At 43.3% G+C, this 20,342-nt stretch overlaps 1 protein-coding gene across 1 annotated transcript in view; it reads right to left on the bottom strand.

The window, feature by feature from the left end:
• Positions 1 to 20,342, bottom strand: part of dpysl2b (dihydropyrimidinase like 2b) — a 34,484-nt gene that overhangs the window by 2,554 nt on the left and 11,588 nt on the right. The window contains exons 2-13 of the mRNA XM_080756624.1: positions 16,013 to 16,101; positions 14,889 to 15,073; positions 14,464 to 14,628; positions 13,467 to 13,528; positions 9,856 to 9,936; positions 8,849 to 8,917; positions 7,992 to 8,112; positions 6,979 to 7,135; positions 5,415 to 5,556; positions 4,232 to 4,402; positions 2,032 to 2,211; positions 1,135 to 1,312 (exon numbers count right to left, since the gene is read on the bottom strand). Coding sequence (XP_080612750.1) covers positions 1,135 to 1,312; positions 2,032 to 2,211; positions 4,232 to 4,402; positions 5,415 to 5,556; positions 6,979 to 7,135; positions 7,992 to 8,112; positions 8,849 to 8,917; positions 9,856 to 9,936; positions 13,467 to 13,528; positions 14,464 to 14,628; positions 14,889 to 15,073; positions 16,013 to 16,101 — 1,600 coding nt within the window. The remainder of the gene's footprint in view (positions 1 to 1,134; positions 1,313 to 2,031; positions 2,212 to 4,231; positions 4,403 to 5,414; positions 5,557 to 6,978; positions 7,136 to 7,991; positions 8,113 to 8,848; positions 8,918 to 9,855; positions 9,937 to 13,466; positions 13,529 to 14,463; positions 14,629 to 14,888; positions 15,074 to 16,012; positions 16,102 to 20,342) is intronic.

Genomic DNA, 20,342 nt, shown 5'->3' with positions numbered 1-20,342 from the left:
GTTGAGTGATATCTAACGAGCACTTCCAAACTCCAGCACTTAGAAAAATAATGACTTGACACAAAGTAGCTCATAACATGTCTACAGTGGATTTTTAAGAACACTTTGAGGATAGAAAGAGAATAATTTAAGCTTTCCGTACAGCTGCAATGTTGGTGAGTTTGACGTTGTTTAATACAGATAGGACTTTTCTGTTTGGATGAACGGGCTGCCAATGGAAGTTGCACCTAGGTAGCAACTTGCCATTAACTTATATGGTAAGATGGCCGCCGTCTGCATATGGAGAATAGAGCGTCGCAGTCATACATTTAAGCATTTAAGCCAATAGCCGAGTTGACAAATCATGACAATAAACAAAAAGATTGCAGCCCGAACAAATAATTAGAAAGAAGAAAACCCTGCACTTTCTTTTTTTTTCTTCTTTCTCAAAATAAAATTGTTTATTGTCATGATTTGTTGATTTGTCGGCTGTTGGCTTTGTCCGAGGCTTAAAATGTCTTTAAATAAATACTTTAGCCAACGTCTATGGGGGTAAATGAATGGGGAATTATTTCCTGGTGCCCTCGTCATTGTAGAAAGGGGGGCGGGACCGCAGCGCTCTATCCACACGTTGCTAATAGAGATATTGACATGGGACGCGTGTCTCCACCAGTGTTGATTTCGTCGACTAAAACTAAGACGAAAATTGTTCGTCGACTACCTTTTTCCACTGACTAAAACGACATGGAAACTAAATGAAAACTAAGCTACTATGACTGAGACTAAATATGTTGACAATTTCGTCAACAAATAAAAACTAGACTAAAATGTTAGCAAGGGACTAGTGGACAAGAGATCCAGTATAAGTCATTTTACATTTGCTGAAAAACGCGCCGCGCTGCGACACGTTGTGAGCTTGTAGATCGGGCATTTTCAGAAAGTGTAAAATCAGTCACGATGACGGCATCAAGGCCTGCCAAAAATACATTTTAGTCGACTAAATCACCTGTAGATTTAGTTGACTGAAACATTGAAACATTCCCGGGTGACTAAAACGTGACTGAAACCAAATGAAAACTATTCCAAGAGACTATACGACTAAAACCAAAATGTGCTGCCAAAGAAAACAACACGTGGTCTCCGCTCTCCACTGACCGGACAGGCTGAAACCAGACGCGTGCAGGTTTCGGGGGGGCTGGGCGCCGCTCGACGCCGGCTGCTTGGCGGGCGAGGTCTTGGCGGACGAGGCGGGAGTCATGGTTTTAGGAGTGAGCGACACCTCGCAGACCGGCCCGTCGTACAGCCCCCTGGGGACCCCCCTCAGCTCAGCCAGCTGCAGGAGATAAAGACACATAACGACGCGTGACGAGGAGGAGTCACAAACAGACCGCTCGCTCATAATGCATGCATTGACCCGTTTACGGTAGTGCCGGACGTCAAAAAACAAAACAAAAAAAAGTCTTCCAAATCCTGACGGTTTCCTGAAATACCTCATGTTTCTATATCAGTGGTGCTCAATATTTCATGTCAAGGAAATTATATGTAATTGGCCGCCGACCTCCATCTGAAAATATGTTGTTCCAGGAACCCCCCAGAAGCAAAGTTATGAGTTAGAAACTCTGAAAGAATATATATATTCAAAGATTTGCTCCACATTTTCACGATTTTTCAAAAATAGCAGATCTACAAGCTCGTAGCGCGGCACCGAGTGCCGCGCTACGAGCTTGTAGATCTGCTATTTTTCAATAGCTAAAGTATAACATAATGCACCATAAGGGGTTCCCGACCAGAATGGATTAATGCCTGGAAACTGTCACGAAATACATAATCGAAAGCAATGGTTAAGCACTGTAAAAAAAATGAAATAGATGTTCTGTAACTGCCGCAATTAATAAGAGAGCTAAAGTTGACTCTGACGGTTTCCAGGCCATTCGTCTTTTTCACAAGCAGCTGCTGCTGCATCGCGACGTCGTGTTGTTAGATCTTGTAAGATCGGGGCAACCTTTTAGGCATGTCGCAGACAGAAACATAAACCAGGCTTCATATACATACCCTGCTGCGGGCCTTTATCCTCTTGTAAACATAGTCGGGGAAGGGTTTGCGGGCCACGAAGCGTCCCGATCCCTCAGTAGTGTGGAGGTTCCCCTCCTCCAGCACAATCTTCCCCTGGCTGATCACCACCAGGGGACCGCCACGGACCTCAGTGCCTTCAAAGATGTTGTATTCCACAGTCTGTGGGAGGGGGGGGGGGGGGGAAAGACAATGTGACGGGTTGAGTTTAGGTCCGTTTATTTATTTGAGCCACGGACCACCATTTGATGGAGATTTAGCCTCTCAAAACGTTGAATATTTTGTTTGCCGGATAAGATTTTGTCCACGATTCCATGCGGTTGTTGACCGAGAGATAACAAGGCACACCGTGATCAAAATAACATATTGTTTTACATTCTCTAATTGTGTAGACTTCTTGTAAATGAAACGATGCAGGTGTTTAACGATAATCTAACTCTTGAGAGCGTAAAATGAAACCAAATGAACCCGTTAGGGTCCATTTGCTACCATTTTTGCTACCTCTTTGTTTGTTCTTATGAGACTAAACTAGACTAGACTATAAAACTATGTGAAGGACTAACATGTGAAGAATGCACTTATTAAAGTTTATTGTTACAATAGATTTACATCTAAATCAACTTTGAAAACGGTGGATAATCTATGTAATGATAAAAAGGTATGGCATCTCTGTGTGTGTGTGTGTGTGTGTGTGTGTGTGTGTGTGTGTGTGTGTGTGTGTGCCTGTGTGCGTGCGTGCGTGATGATGATGATGGCCAGCCTACCAGTGACATAATGCTGTTTTTTTAAGAGCTAACCAGATTGCTATGACCTCAGCCACAGTAGCTTTTAGGAGGTGGCCACACACACCCACACACACACACACACACACACACACACACACACACGCCAAATGAACAATTTTCTCCATGAACATTAGTTCATCATTTCCTGACCAAGCAAAATGAGGGAAACCATAGAAGATGGCATCTGTTAGCAATTAGTTACTAATGACATGCAAACTAATAGTCTTTCCCTTTCTGCGCACACACACACACACACACACACACACACACACACCTCTCTCTCTCTGAATGCATTTGCCTGCTAACAATCACAACCTATGTGTTCCAGTTCTTTGGCAAGATTTTATGGATGACATCACTCCTCTGAGTCACCGCCATGTCAACGACCCACTGGTGTAGTTTTAAACCTATTACTAGTATTAGGCACGCTCAGCAGTCAAAGTGCCATACATACAAGGTCCTCTGATACAACAAACAAAGTAGTCTATATAGGCCAATTGCACTGATTTCAGACATGTAGCTGATTTAATCATTAGTGAAATCTGTATAACATAACATGGCAAGACATTTGTTACATGGTCTGACTAGCCTCTTGAGACTGGTAGCCAGTGGAGACCGCTGCAGGGTCCAACGTTGAGATTGTTTTCCTTCTTGCCCTGCAGAACTCCTTCTAACGCTATAGGCTGAAACAGGCTCTTATTCCTACCCGTCGTCCATGTCGGTATTGATTTCGTCGACTAAAACTGATGAAAACTAAATGGAAACTAAATAAAAACTAAATATACTGCCAATTTCGTCAACAAATAAAAACTAGACTAAAATGTTAGGAAGGGACTAGGGCATTAAGCAACTAGTCGACCTTGTTGGTACTAGTTGACTAGTTGATAAAATAAAATACAAGTTTATTTGTTTTATTATATCCCCCCCCCCCCCCCCCCGATTTTGTAGGCCTCAAGATCAGGTTGATTATAGTTATAGTCACCTGCAATGTACACAGTTTTTAAATGTACAAATATATATCTTTTAAACAACTAGTCGACTAGTAAACTAGGCAACTAGTCAACTAGTAAAAATGACTAGAAGTGAACGCCCTAGAAGGGACTAGTGGACAAGAGATCCAGTATAAGTCATTTTATACTAGTCTATACTAGACTAACGCTAAAACATTCCGGGTGACTAAAACTAAGTGAAAACTATTCAAGAGACAAGAAGCTATGACTGAAACTAAAATAGAAAAATCGGCTGCCAAAAACAACACTGCTACCTGTCGTTGCCAGGTCAGCCAACGCGTTTGCCCTCACTGTCAGGCAATGTGTCGCTTTGCGAATGTGTCCATTCCAATGCCCAATGTCCAATACTTCATATAGTAGATAAGACCGTATATTTCACAAGCATACCGAGTTGTGGGTCTTAGCAGAGATGATCTTAGTGACGTCTGGATCCCATAACACAAGGTCAGCATCAGACCCCACGGCGATGCGACCTTTACGGGGATACAGGTTGAATATCTTGGCTGCGTTGGTGCTGGTCACTGCCACAAACTGGTTCTCGTCCATTTTACCCGTCACCTGCAATGCACCAAAGATGAAACCGTGCATAAGGGGAAATGCTGGGTGATGTAACTTGAGTAAAGTTCATCATGCTCTTTTCAAAGGAAACGTATAATCGAGCTAGCAGGGGTTCAGAGACTAAAGGCCACCTCAATGCAACTCCTTGCAACTATTTATCTCCAATGGCAGTTGCAAGGAGTTGCTGTATGGCCTTAAAACAGTTTTGCAAGGAGTTGCGACGAGTCGCATTGATGCGGTCTGGCCTTTAGTCGGCCCTTTAACAAGGCTGCTGGCTTTTGCTAGACCCACACAGGATGCTGTGACTTTCATATTACTATGTCACATAATGCCCTAGATTTTTGCAGTGCTGACTGCTCAGTCAAATTAAACACTTAGGATTTCAATCACAATTCAAAATTATAAAACAAATAGCCAATCCACAAGTCATCATGAATTGTCTTTAGGTCCTTTCAAACGGGCAGTGATTTAACACGCCTTAAAGTTCATTTTCAATTTCTGTCGTGGATCCAGGCGACAACGTGTGCGTAAAAAACACAATCAGCGCCGGGATTTCGTTTCAAAATAACAAAAACCGGGAGAAATATTTCTGCTCGCTTACCTCCTATTATTTATTATAAAGTTGATGAAGTTATAAAGTATGGTAAAGTTGCCGAATAATCCCTCGCGTTCATATTTGGAACGAGAGGCATGTTGAAGTCAGAAATGAAGAGCTTATAGTATATCCATCTGGTCAAAACCACGGAGAGCTCCCTAGATTAGGAGATACGAGGCATTCTTTCTGAGCCGTATACAGGGAAGTGAACGGCAACGCGCATGCACATATCATTTTTCTATCGTCTATTGCTAGGACGTTTGTACACGACCTCGCAACCCGTCGGTTGGATTAGTTATGACGTTTTCCACACGTCTGAAAGGACCTTTTTTCTTTCTTTTTTTTTTGTTTTGACTACAATGACATAATCAGGACAACAGAGTTCAAAGTGGTTAATCAAGCTTCAAACGCACGCACCACACACTTGTCCCAGACGAGGGACATCCTCTCCTCCGCGCCGTTGACCCCTTCCGGGATCAGACTGAAGTCGTCCTTGCCCACGGCACGCTGGGCGGTGGTGAAGGTGCAGTGGGCGCTGCCGGTCACCTGAAGGTCACCGCTATGGCAGAGAAGTGAGCGGAGCATAAAGGCGATCAATTCATCAGGGTTTTCATTGCAAATGGATTATATTGGCTTTTAGAGTTGACACATTCAATCAATCAAAAGCTTCGAAAGGGGATACCACCAAACCTTAGCCTAGGGGATTCCTAAAATCACCTTCCACAGAAGGGTTTTATTCCTGTCTTTTCAAGGCTAACCCCAAAACACGAGGGTTAAGAGCACTCGAGGTCCGTGTTCTCGAGTTTGAGTGTTCAGAAGGTGCCGTGATATTTTTACTTTTTCTGTTTTGCATGTGTCTATGGAGTTAACGGTACGACCTCCAGGTGTGGTTATAATATTCAAATAATGTCTTCCCTGTGTATTTTTTGGTTTCTTCCTGAAAGCTGAAAGCCTTTGAGTAAAAGGCCCAATCGAAATAACACCATTTTAGTGACATCATAACCCTAACCCCTCCCACATTATCATACAACAACAGCTGTGGGCGAGGCTTAAGTTCAGGTGGGTGGGGTGCTAAGGTGAAAACCTGGTGGGTGTGGCCACAGAAAAACACAATTCTGTACACTTTTTTTAAATCAATCTTCCTCCTAGTATAATTAATCATAGTACCTGATGATTATGTTTTAGGGGGGGAGGAAAATCACGGTACTCCATCTTTAACCCTTGGCTCAGATTTTCAAACGTGAATCCTTAACAGAGGGCTATGCTGTGGGCTAATAGTTAATACACTTGAGTGTCAGACGAGGTTAAGCTAGCCCTGGGCTTTCTGCAGCCTGCACTTGAGCAGCTTAGCCCACTGTTTGAAAATGCATAGGTGAAAATCTCCTTAGACATCACTGTGACCAATAGAACACCAATGGCAGTTATTTTCCTTTTCCTTCTGTAAGTTGCCACATCTGCCTTGAAACTCACAAAGTACTCTGCAAGAAGGGTATTATTTGTCATAATCATCATCATCATCATCAGAAGACAGCCATGCAAAGGAAAGGAAAGGAAAGGTACTATGTTTACCCAGGGTAACTGGACTAAGCTCAAGAACTTGTTTATACAGCCAGGCCCTGCTCATAGAACATTTCATGGTAGGGGTTCAATGCCTTGCTCAAGGGCACTTCAGCGGTGGTAATTTTAACGTGCCGGTCCGGGGATACGAACTAGCGACCTTCCGATATCAAGACCGCTCCGCAAACCGTTCGGCCACCGCTGCCCCAAGGTTGTGTCTTCCAACCATGTGACTCCCATTGGAAATGCATTGAGGGCGGCCATGACACGCAGAACACACAGGACACAAGTGTGTCTTAGGTGTGAGTGAGACCTAAGACCAACTGTAGGAGTTAGAAGAGACAACAGAAACGACACTACAATACACAGGGAGTATAGGGAATTGGCATATAACAACTAAATATAAACGTATAATCCTTTTTACCAGGAGAGGAGAGAGCTGAGATAGTCGGGCGTGGTTGGATCAGGGCTCAGAGGAGGGCTTGTAACGAAGGCAGCAGCTTTAGCCCAGTTCTTACTCCAATAGTGAGAGCCGTCCGTTCCCAGGCTCGCAGTGATTGGCTCCCCGTAGACCACAGTGCCTGAAAAGTCCAACACCATTTAGAAATGAAACCACTCGGCACTGTAACCTCTAAGTTATGGGCATGTGTGTCTTAATGAATGGGAGATTTATTTTTATTCGCATGGTGGTTTGGATCAACAACAACAACAAGGGAGATTTTATTACCAAAATGACCTTTTTGCAACAAATCTGTTAGCAGCACTGCTGGTGTGGGACGTAATGATCTCACTCTACTAAAATCATCACAAATGCATCCTCACAACTAGCTCTGGTCCATAGCCTTCTACTGCAGTATAAGGCTATGGGACTTTCGGTCTTGAATCTCAAATCGAAATCAGACCAGCCTCTCCTCTTTAGCGTAAATAAAAAGAAAGTTTTTGCTACTCACCAAAACAAAGGCGGGTTGTGTCATTAGAACGCCTACTTTCCTTAGTGGACGCACTCTGAGCCCCCCACCACACGTATAAACGGTACTTTTTGGCCAAAAAATAGGATTTCTTTTCCACCGGGAAAAAAATACTTTTAGTTACTCCAATGCGCCCTCTACCGATATTGCCCAGAGAACTGCCTCATAGAGAATATCGCGTCCACTAAGGAAAGTAGGCTTTCTAATGACACAACCCGCCTTTGTTTTGGTGAGTAGCAAAAATGTTCTTTTTTATTTACGCTAAAGAGGAGAGGCTGGTCTGATTTTCGATTTGAGATTTAAAACCGAAAGTCCCGTAGCCTTATACTGAAGCAGTAGAAGGCTATATGGACCAGAGCTACCTCACAACCATTGTCAGTGGAGCAAAAAATAAAGAACGTTGTCTCCTGAAGTGATTTGATTTTCATGTTTTGAGATGCCTCTCTCTCTCTCTCTCTCTCTCTCTCACCCTTCTTCCTGGCCAGAGCAATGACATCGGCGGCAGTCTTGCTCATCACCTTGGTAATGTAGAGAGGGCAGTTGGTCTGATTGGCCACCGTCACGGTCCGGTTGACCGCCTCCGCTTCCACCTGGAGAATAGCTTTCATTTAGTTTTAGTCACATTTTAGTCACCTGGAATGTTTTAGTGTCGAGTCTAGTTTCAGTCACATTTTAGTCACCTGGAATGTTTTAGTGTTAGTCTAGTTTCAGTCGACTGAATCTACAGTTGATTTAGTCGACTAAAATGTCGGCGGGCCTTGATGGCTGATTTTACACTTGCTGAAAATAGCCGATCTGCAATCGTCATGTCATCAGTGATGTTTAAGGATAAAAGATCAAACCATATTTTCTGCATGATAAATTATAAATAATGGGTATTTATAATTTAAGGGTATTTTGCGTGCATACACTTTATTTGAAAATAAAATAAGCGGAGCCGCAAAATAAATTATACACGCTAATGGGTTCAAAGGCTTAAAGGCGTAGTGAAATGAAAAATACATATTTTTCCATATCCGTGGTCATCACATGGGCATACCTAACAATGGATGCCAAAAAATTGCCAAAATATTTTTTTATGACTTGTGACTTTTTTTATGATACACAAACTTGTGACCTCTGCAATGTTTGTTTTTTTAACCCCTCAAGAATGATGTTCAACCCATTAAAGATACTACTTTATTGTGACAGGAGAGCAGAGAGCTTGTCGAGGGGCTAGATGACATGCAATGCAGGTCTGGGTCATATTCTGTTAGTTGTTTGTTGTTAGAAATAATGCTACAAACCAAACAGGACAACCATCGAAGGAAAACTATACCGTCCTACCTCTTCAGGACGGCTCAGCACGTGTCCCTCAGGACCAGTAATTCCCTGGTCCAAGATCCTACGTTGCTCCTGCACACACACACACACACACACACACACACACACACACACACACACACACACACACACACACACACACACACACACACACACACACACACACACACACACACACACACACACACACACACACACACACACACACACACACACACACACACACACACACACACACACACACACACACACACACACACATTTAGTTAGTATTGAACATCTCATTGAGACTAAATAAAATGACCTGCCAAAAAATAATTACTATGACTTATTATTATTAAGTCACAGCAATACTTCCATCTGTCATTATCTGTCGGTCTGTGTTTTGTAACACTGATTCATGTAACTCTGTGCAGTTTATGTTGTTTGGTGTCGTCTTGTAACCCCGTAGGGGACTGGTCTGGTCTGGAGACAAGACAGGAGACAATTTCATTCATACCAGAAGCTAATCATTATTCGTACTGTTTGGCACATTATCAAAAAAACGGAGCCTGCCCAGTTGTATGTTTGACGCGGCTAGGACGTTCACTTCTAGTCATTTTTACTAGTCGACTAGTTGCCTAGTTTACTAGTCGACTAGTTATTTAACTACCCATTATGTAAAAATGGAAAATATTTGTACATTTAAAAACTGTGTACATTGGTGACTATAACTATAATCTACCTGACCATGAGGCCTACCAAAATAAAACGTAGTACCAACAACAAGGTCGACTAGTGGATTTACTAGTCGACTAGTTGAATAGTCGACTAGTTGCTTGAAGCCCTATTTGATGCCAACCGTTTCCAAGCAACATTCATCTCTATTCAATTCCCTCCACAACACGCAGCAAAACGTACCGCATGTTCATTTAACTCTCGTGTCTTTAGACACGTAATAATATGCCCGATATTACGCTGATACTATGTGAGTGTTGTGTACAGTGTACTGTACATATGTACTGCCGTACCTCAGCCACAATGTCTCCATTCTCCGCGTGAACTTGAGCGACGGCTCCAAGATCACGGATCACGCTGAACACCTCGTACACCTGTAACAACATCAGGTGTCATTGCCGTCTCCCTTTTGGTGTTTTAAGCATTGTGTTATACTTTAGCTGTTGGAAAATAGCAGCTCTACAAGCTCACAGCTGCTATTTCTTGAAAAATCGTGAAAATGTCATGCAAATCTTTGAATATATATATATATATATTCTTTCAGAAACGAACGTTTTTGACTCAAATCTTTGCTTCTGGTCCCTGGAAACAACATATTTTCAGATGGGGGTCGGCAGCCAATTACATAATAATCTTGGGGGTCCTTGACATGACAATGTTTGAGAACCACTGACGTATAGAAACAGGGGTTTTCCAGAAAACTGTCAGGATTTAGAAGGCATTTGTAGAATCTTTTCTCAGGTCTAAATGGGTTAACAGGCCAGTATACGTTGCCAAAGACTCTAGCAAAATGTGATGTTTGGCCTTACACAGAAACTGACGTCTTGAATGACTCATCGTCATCTCCCGGCTGCCCCAACTACACGATAATAAAGAGCCCGTCAAAGTTCGGCACGGGAGAGCGAAAGATTAAACTTTGGCTGTACTGTCCTTAATGCATTCTGGGCGGGGACCCCTTTTGGTGTTTTACTTTTAACCCATTCTGACCGGGAACCCATTTTGGTGTTTAGCATCATGTTATGCTTTAGCTACTGAAAAATAGCAGATCTACAAGCTCGTAGCGCGCCACCGAGTGGCGCGCTACGAGCTTGTAGGTCTGCTATTTTTTGAAAAATCGAAGAACGACTGACATTTTTAGAATCTGATCTCAGGTCAGAATTGCTTAATCAGACCAGTGTGTGTCCAGTGGAAACCTCGTATGAATCTGATCTCAGGTCAGAATGGGTTAAGCATTCTGTTCTACTTTAGCTATTGAGAAATTTGCAGATCTACAAGCTCATAGTGCGCCACCGAGTGCCGCGCTAGGACCTTGTAGGTCTGCTATTTTTGAAAAATCGTGAAAATGTGTGCGCAAATCTTTGAGTATATATTATTTCAGAGCGAATGTTTTTAACTCGAATCTATGCTTCTGGGAGGGTCCCTGGAACAACATATTTTCAGATGGGGGTCCGCGGCCAATTACATAATAGTCCTTGACATGAAATTGTTTGCGCAACACTGACATACGTAGAAACATAGAAGGTTTTTCAGAAAACTGTCAGGATTTAGAAGACATTTGTAGAATCGTTTCCCAGGTCAAAATGGGTTAATGCGTTCCTCTCACAGGTGCGTAAAAAGACCGGCACGGTCCTGTTTCAGAAGAGCTTTCAAGTGGGATTAATTGACTTTTACAGCGAGTCAGAAACAGACATCTGGGTTTCATCTGGAGTCCGACAGATGCCAAATGATGGAGAGCCTTCCTAGACCACCGATTAACAATGTTTTGACTGACATCTTTTGGAGCACAAAATCTTTAAATCAAGCAAGAAAATCGATTAAAGAAATAAAACTTTTTTTTTTAATCATATCTCTTGCTGTCGGGAAGAAATTTTCCCGGAAATAAAAAATAACTAGAACTGCACTCTGCCGAGTGCATACTTGCTTGTTGCACACTAGTAGGCCATAAATGGCCTACTAGTGCGCAAGCAGAGCGCGCAAGTACTTTCGAGAGAGAAAGTAGTCTGCGTAGTCAGTTCGGTAGAAAAATTCTCTTCTCTGAAATGGTATGGATTTCTGTCCTTTATCCTAAAGTTCTGTTTGGTTTAGTTAGTTATATACTACAACGACGTTAAGCTTAATGGTTAACTTTTTGACATTTGCGTGATTTTTATACAATCCAGAAACATAATGTTGGGACCAGAGATATGGTCATCTGTGTAGTCTGGTCCCAGCAGACCAGGCACAGATTTACAAATTACAGACTGTATGTAGTTGTTCTAGTTACAACTACATACAGAGTATGTAGTTGTAATTTGATTAGCAGTATACTGTGGTTACTTGGTTCCAAAAAGTGAAGACAAGTTTTCTTCAACGGTGAATCTGTGCCTGGTTTGCTGGGACTAGTTACAACATTACGTCATCCTTGAGAGAGTACATGGTGTGTATATGACGTAATGTTACAAGTTACAAGTTACAAGTTACAACATTACGTCATATACACACCATGTACTCTCTCAAGGATGACGTAATGTTGTAACTAGTCCCAGCAAACCAGGCACAGATTCACCGTTGAAGAAAACTTGTCTTCACTTCGAAGAGACCAAGCGAAACGATTACTTGCGCGCTCTGCTTGCGCAAGTAAATAAATCAAGAAATGTAGAAAGCTTTATATATTGTCAATTACTTGCATGAGAGTGGGAGAGGTGGTGGAGGCATTTGCTTTAGCGGACAGTCTGAGGGTCCGATTGAGTTATAGAGGTTTTGTCTACTACACGCAGACCTAAGGCTGTTTCTAAAACCTCAAAAATGGAGTTGGGAGGTTTCCTTCCGACAGCAACGACATTTAATTGAATTTAATTCATATTTAATTCCTCACCTACAATAACATGCCCAACATAGGGACACCAGACTTAACCCATTCTGACCTGAGATCAGATTCATACGAGGTTTCCACTGGACACACACTGGTCTGATTAACCCATTCTGACCTGAGATCAGATTCTAAAAATGTCAATCGTTCTTCGATTTTTCAAAAATAGCAGACCTACAAGCTCGTATCGCGCCACTCGGTGGCGCGATATGAGCTTGTAGATCTGCTATTTTTCAATAGCTAAAGCATAACATGATGCTAACACCAAAATGGGTGCCAGGTCAGAATGGGTTAAAGTGTTTGGAGAAAGAAAATCAGCAGCATAATTGCCAATCCCGATGTCGCCAAAAACAAAAGTCAAATAAGGGACGATATATCTGCCAGGCCGATATATATATATGGATCTGGGCCTACAGTAGTAGTACAGTAGCATCATAACCTCACTCTCCCCAGGCAAGGAGTAGCACTGGGCTAGTGGGGCTGGCCTCCCTCAATCAAGCCTTTTAACCCATTCTGACCTGAGATCAGATTCTAAAAAAATGTCTTCTATGTCAGTCGCTCTTCGATTTTTCAAAAATAGCAGACCTACAAGCTCGTAGCGAGCTTGTAGATCTGCTATTTTTCAATAGCTAAAGCATAACATAATGCTAACACCAAAATGGGTTAATCCAGAGCTGGCCAATTGAAACAAACTGAGGAGAAGTGTTAGCACCGAGAGCAAGGCTCTGTAATGCAATGTTCATGATGTCAGCCAATATGCAGTACATCTGGTGTGTTTCCAGGTCATAGAAGAAGACACAAATGGGTAGTTGCAAGGTACGGATGGCAGTGCTGCAAGTCTCTTTTTTAAAAGGTATATTCAGTGATTTAACTTAATTCAAATATCACTTATTTTGTTTTTGTTTTGTTGTGATAATCCCCCCTACTATAGTGTGTGCTGACCATATAAGGAGTCCCTCCCTCCCTGTCCCCATACAGTTGACCCCTGGGGGTCAGCACACACACAATGTGTGTGTCCTACCTGTCATTACAAAGGCATCATAGGCAATGTCCTACCTGAGAGTCAGTAAGTTGATACACATCCTTATAAGCCAAATAGACAAGGAAGGAGTTTACACCTGAAGAACAGAGGATAATTGTTTTAATGTCAAAATAAGAAAGGAAGTGAAGACAAAAACAGAGAGAGAGAGAGAGAGAGAGAGAGAGAGAGAGAGAGAGAGAGAGAGATAGGGGGAGAGAGATAGAGAGAGAGAGAGAGAGAGAGAGAGAGAGAGAGAGAGAGAGAGAGAGAGAGAGGGAGAGAGAGAATGATCAGTGCTCATTACTTCCCAATTCCTAGATTAGATTCACATTTCCTCCAGTGAAGGAACTACTTAGCAGACGAACCTTGTTTTAGGCATGATATTATGCTACAGCTATACACATCTGATAGATACATATGGACATTCGGCCGGGTAGTCGATCGGTCTAAAGGCAGGGGTTCCCAAAGACCCCCAGGGGTCCTTGAAGGACTTCCAGGGGGTCCCCCAGCTAAATGATAGTTTGGAACCAAATGGAACCCTTATGGTTGTGTAACTCAGAGAGTGTACCAATGGAACCAAATGGATTTGGTTCCATTCTTTCGTACACTCTCAGAGTTACATTAACATTTATTTTACAATATAAATTGGGGGTCTCAGAGATAGAAATGCCATTAAACGGGGGTCCAACTGGGGAGTCCTTGAAATCAGACGGGTTGAGAATCACTGCTAGAGCCGAAAAAACCTTCTCTTATGGGGGGGGGGGGGGTCCCTCCCTGGCATATCTCTTCAAAGGGGTGGGGGGGGGTCCACTCCGCAGGCTCATCATTGTAGTGTCAATTTGGGGGTATAGAAAATGAATTAAATCCGAATAAAGAACGTGCTCCGCAGCAGCAGTCAGTCAGTCAGTCAGTCATACCAGACAGACAAACGCGTTTGTCGGCGCGCAGGCCTTCGTCAGTGGGTCAATTTGGGGGGTCCCTGACATGAAAAAGGTTTTGGGGAACCACTGGGGGGGGGGGGTACGTACGTACCGTGGTCCTTCACCAGCGTCTCCATGTCCTCCTGAATGCCTCGGTGCCACTCCGTGATGTCCACGTGCAGAGAGTAGTCGCAGCAGGACTTGCTGTCGGCCCACTCGCGCCACTGCTCGAAGGCCGTCAGCAGGCTCACGCCGAGCTCGGGCATCACATGGTCAACTGGACGGGGGTGGGGGGAGGGGAGGGGAGGGGGGGGGGAGGGGAGGTGGGGGGGGGAGGGGAGGGGGGGAGACATCCAGAATGAGGGGTGAGGAGGTGAGCAACTTTGGAACTGGAGAGAGGGCCACTCTCTAGTACCACACACTCACTCCAGAGGGGCCACATTTCATATACTGTTCGTGGGATAAAAAAATATCTATAGAAAATATAAATCAGACTCCAAAAACCGGATTAGGACATAGCCTAAATGGCTGACATACTGATCATGGTCGTCCCCCCTGCCAAAGCAGCACGGGTGCCCTGGTAGAAGTCATCAGCCGAGACCATGCCTCGGTCAGGCATCTGGAAGCGCGTGTGCACATCGATGCCCCCTGGCATCACCATGCGGCCATGGGCATCGACGGTTTTGACCCCACCGGGAACAATCAGGCTCTCCCCGATTTGTCTGAGAGAGAGAGAGAGAGAGAGAGAGAGAGAAAGACAGGGATCATATTATAACCTTCTATAGAAACAGTCCGCACTCACAAGGTGAATTTTGTAATTGGAATTTTATAATTTACCGCAGTCTCTGTCAAACAGACGCGGTTCGGTGGCTCAGGCCTTCATCAGTGTTTTTTTCTGATGAAGGCCTGAGTAGCTGCAACCGCTATACGTTACGTCAGAGACAAACTGCTGCAGTAAATAATACAATAATTCACCTTGTGAGTGCATACTGTTTCTAGTATAGACTGTTCACTGAGAGGCTGCACCACTCCATCCTTTTCTGAAAGAGTGTTGTTTTCGTCGACTACAACTAAGATGACAAATGTTCGTACAACTATCTTTTTCCACTGACGAAAACTAAATGGAAACTAAGCTATGATGACTAAAACTAAATGTATTGACAATTTCGTCAACAAATAAAGACTAGACTAAAATGTTAGGAAGGGACTAGTGGACAAGAGATCCAGTATAAGTCATTTTACACATGCTGAAAATAGACGATCTACAAGCCCACAACGCGTCGCATCGACTAAATCAACTGTAGATTTAGTGGACTACAATCTTATGATATTTAGTCGACTAAAACTAGACTAACACTAAAATATTCCAGGTGACTAAAATGTGACTAAAACTCAATGAAAACCATTCAAGAGACTATGACTAAAAGTTGCTGTCAAAAACAACACTGCTCTGAAACTATACACGCTCAGATTGGGTATCATTTTATAACACTGCACTGTGAGCTTTAGATTGGGCTATATTTGAAAAACAAATGGCAGGGCCGAAAACAACGTTTATGAAAGTAGTTTAGTGTTTAAGTTATAAGTCATCATATTCAGAGATAACAGCACAACCAAAAGTTCTCAAGGCTCTTGAGGATTCAATAAAGGGGCTCACGTACTTGATGACGCCATCCTCCATATAGATGTCAGCACAGAAGGACTGGTCATCGTTCACGATCTTCGCTCCTTTGATCAGAAGACGTTCACTCTGGAGAGAGAGAGAGAGAGAGAGAGAGAGAGAGGGGGAGAGAGAGAGAGAGAGAGAGAGAGAGAGAGGGAGAGAGAGAGGGGCACAATGAAGACGATCGATTGGCTGGCGTGAACAGAATTCTACTTCTTCTTCTACTTCGTTACAAGTAAAAGTGCGGAATTGAAAATGTACTTGAGTAAAAGTGCAAAATGTACTTAAAGTACTAAAAGTAAAAGTACTCATTGTGCAGAATGTCCCATTTCACAAGTTCAAAATGTGAACAAAATCTACTGTGAGCTTGTAGATCTGCTATTTTCAAAGGGCAGATGAATTTATGTTTTATAATCAAAAAATGTAATCTCCAAAGTAACTAGTAACTAAGGTAAAAGTACAAATCTTGGCTCCGAGATGTAGAAGTAAAAGTACTGGAAATTGGAAATACTCAAGTAAAGTACAAATACCTCAAAATTGTACTTAGGTACAGTACTTAAGTAAAAGTAATTAGTTACTTTCCACCACTGAATTCTACAACATTCCGACTGCATTCCGGACATCCACTGAGAGGGGGGGGGGGGGGGAAGCGATAATCGACGTATGGTATGGGAACCAGACACCACACAGATACGTCTGTTGCTCCATGAAAACAAAAAAGGATTACGGGGGTGAGCAGTATTCTGACCTATGTAGAACTACTGGGTGTAGGATAGAGTATGCACAATTGCACATGCATGATTTTCCCATCAGGACACGCCCCCCTCATCTAGACAGAGTGTCAAAACATTGAGCAGCATGATGGAGTGTTGGAGTTTGGAAGCGCTCGTTGGAAATCACTCAACCGTCCCGCGTACCACCCGTTTACTTTCTAAATGTCACATAATGCAGGAGGCAGCAAAATGTTGTCTTATTGAATAATAATAAATAATAATAATGAATTTTATTTATAATGCACTTTTCATTCACAAGGAATCTCAGAGTGCTACAAGGTTTAAAAACATATGATATCATAAAAGGTTAAAAACAGGTTAAAAAAAAACAAAAAAAAAACAAAAAAAAAAAACAAGCACTTCCAAACTCTGAATGCAGGGCATTTCTTGACGTTTCTATGGTGGATTTTTATGAGAAAAAAAAAAACTTTGCAGATAGAAGGAGGATAATTCAGGCTTTTCGTACAGCTGCAATGTTGGTGAGTTTAACATTGTTCAATGCAACCAGACAGGACTTTTCTGTTTGGATGAATGGGCTGTCAAGGCCAGAAAGTAGGGTTTTTTTGCCACTCAGTGGGCGTTCCCGATTTCCCGCATAACTTCCAGGTACGATGATGTCACGCGCATACCCTCTATTGTATAGACTTGTAGAACTACAGGGATAAAAAAGGGGGAGAGGAGAGAGATCTTTATTCATTCACCAAAGGAAACTACCGTCATGGAGTTCAGTATAACTGCTATAGGTCCAGCCAGGGACGTGCAGAGAGTGTTAAGAGGGGCAGGGGCACTTTTGGACAAAAAATAGCAGATCTACAAGCTCACAACGTGTCGCGCTGCGACGCGTTGAGAGCTTGTAGATCAGCTATTTCCGGGGCGCAACCCAGCACTCTTTAGCTAGTGGAGAGATGCGGGTGTAACGACATGGATTTCTAAAGAAATTTGTTCAACGCTAGATATACTGTGTAAACGTTCAGGAGACTTTGGGGGGGGGAAAAGCAATTCTCATGGATGCTGCCTTCCGGCATGGCATGGAAAGGAGTTGCATTTGCATTTCTTTCACTACTATACTACTGGAAAGGGCGGTTCGTTTGACAGACGGGTAAAAGGGCAGGGGCTGAAGCCCCCGTTGATGTCTGTCTGTGCACGTCCCCTGCAGGGGAAAAGAAGTGGCAGTGTATAACCCAAGGACATATACACTGTATATCAGCACAGGACCCAGCGACATATACTAGCGTCATGTCCAGGGGCTGTATACTTGTACACCAAGCTGCCTCACGCTATACAGAAACAGGAGATAGGCTCCTGCCCCCTATGGGCCTCATGGCTCGACAAGGCTACTTAGCACAGGACACAAACATGTGCTATATAGACTCAAAACAGCAACCCATCCCTCCTTCTAATCTATAAGCGATGTGTCCAACCGTTCCAACCCCAGAGGAAGGCTGCCTGCCGGCCACTGACTGAATGTGACTGGACAAATTATTGGACACATATGTCACTCACACACAACATCGTTCTATTCTGCTGCGCCTTTGTTGTGGCACATTTCCGCAGTGCCATGTTTAAACCAGGCTTTCATCCTGATAGAGAACAGCATGTCCTCTACAGTACCTACCTACAGTATATGGTTTATGGTTGCAGCATTTTGAGCCACTGCGTTGACTGCACTCTCTCTCTCTCTCTCTCTCTCTCTCTCTCTCCTCGGTCTTTCAACTGCACCACTTTTTGGTCGGGCACACAAGCACAAAGCGCACTGACAAAAACACAAAAATCTGTCTGTCTGTATACAGTACTATATACATGATGGATACATGCAGCATGCACAAATACTGTATATTAAAGGATAATATGCGATTATGCGTACACACACACACACACACACACACACACACACACACACACACACACACACACACACACACACACACACACACACACACACACACACACACACACACACACACACACACACACACACACACACACACACACACACACACACACACACACACACACACACACACACACACACACACACACACACACACACACAGGGATGGGAGGTAGAGGTAGAGAATGAGTCGGAGAACACCGCTGTTTGGTTTGGCACCATGTTTCTGCGGGGGTTGTTTTAACAATGACGGAAGGAAGGAAGGACAAGAAAGACAGAACAAGTGGAACGAGAACAACGAAAGGAGACAGAGGCAGCATGGTTGGACGTATAGAATGAAGACATGGTCACAGAGACATAACTTCAATAGCGTGAACATGAACACACACGCACACGCGCACACAAGGAACAATGCGCAAACCAAACCACCACCAACACAACAACAACAAAGTGTGCACCCCCCCCCCCCCCCCCCCATTTCCTGTCTATCCCTCCATAAAAAGTATATAAAAAAAGGTAAAAGCCACAAAAAAAACATAAAAAAATAAAATAAAATAAAAGTAGTGAGGGGTCAAATTGGGATTTCATGCCCAGGTCAGGCACATGTTCAGTTCACACCACTGGTACTACCCACTACCCACTTCAATAGTATAGTGTTCTTTGTTCTTTTCAATAGAGCACCGAATAGAAGTCTAGCGTTCAATATCGGTAGAAAGAAGGGCGCAAAAATCCACGGGTTCATTCATGTACTTTTTCATTTGAATTGTAATCCCCACAGGGGGATTTTACATCGCCGGCTCATATAACCCATTCTGACCTGAGATCAGATTCATACGAGGTTTCCACTGGACACACACTGGATCTGATTGACCCATTCTGACCTGAGATCAGATTCTAAAAATGTCAGTCGCTCTTCGAATTTTCAAAAATAGCAGACCTACAAGCTCGTATCGCGCCACTCGGTGGCGCGATATGAGCTTGTAGATCTGCTATTTTTCAATAGGTAAAGCATAACATGATGCTAACACCAAAATGGGTGCCCGGTCAGAATGGGTTAAATAAACATGTCATCCCCCGGGGCCGTTTCACTCATTATATGGATATGAAGAATCGACTGACTGAGAGAGAGAACGCTAATGTTACTGCTGCTGAATTGGTTACATTTTCGCTAGAAACAGACTGTATCAAATATGAGTGACTGAATGTCGTATAAACGATCCAGAGACACCTCCCCGACAACAACGCAGAGACAGTTTGTTTATTTTTGGACCGGAATGCTTATACAGTATGAGACGATTTCAAGGATGACCCCATGTTATTCTCCATAGAGACATTACGTCCGTGAACCAGGAGATGAGCGAGTGACGTCAGGACTTCGGCACTCTATAAATGCACATCCTCTGTTGCACTGAAATGGACTGGGGACTAGGGGGTATATAAGCTGTGTTTTGCAAGAAGAACTAGATATATATATGAATTGGATTTCAGCAAACGTTTAATTTATACCGCTTGCTCAGACATTAAGGTGAGTCCATTTCAGAGTGGTGCACAGGCTCAGCCCATCCAGATTGTGTGGAGAGTCTGGGGACAATTTGGGTATTGTACTGGCTGCCGACACGGTGTCAGACAAGCTAATACACAACGATACACAACGACTATTGTGC

The sequence above is a fragment of the Protomyctophum bolini genome (genome assembly GCF_963924005.1).
Source record: "Protomyctophum bolini genome assembly, chromosome: 22".
In the NCBI taxonomy this organism is placed as follows: Eukaryota; Metazoa; Chordata; class Actinopteri; order Myctophiformes; family Myctophidae; genus Protomyctophum; species Protomyctophum bolini.
Note: the sequence above shows the minus strand (reverse complement) of the source record. Positions and strands in the feature narration are given on the sequence as shown.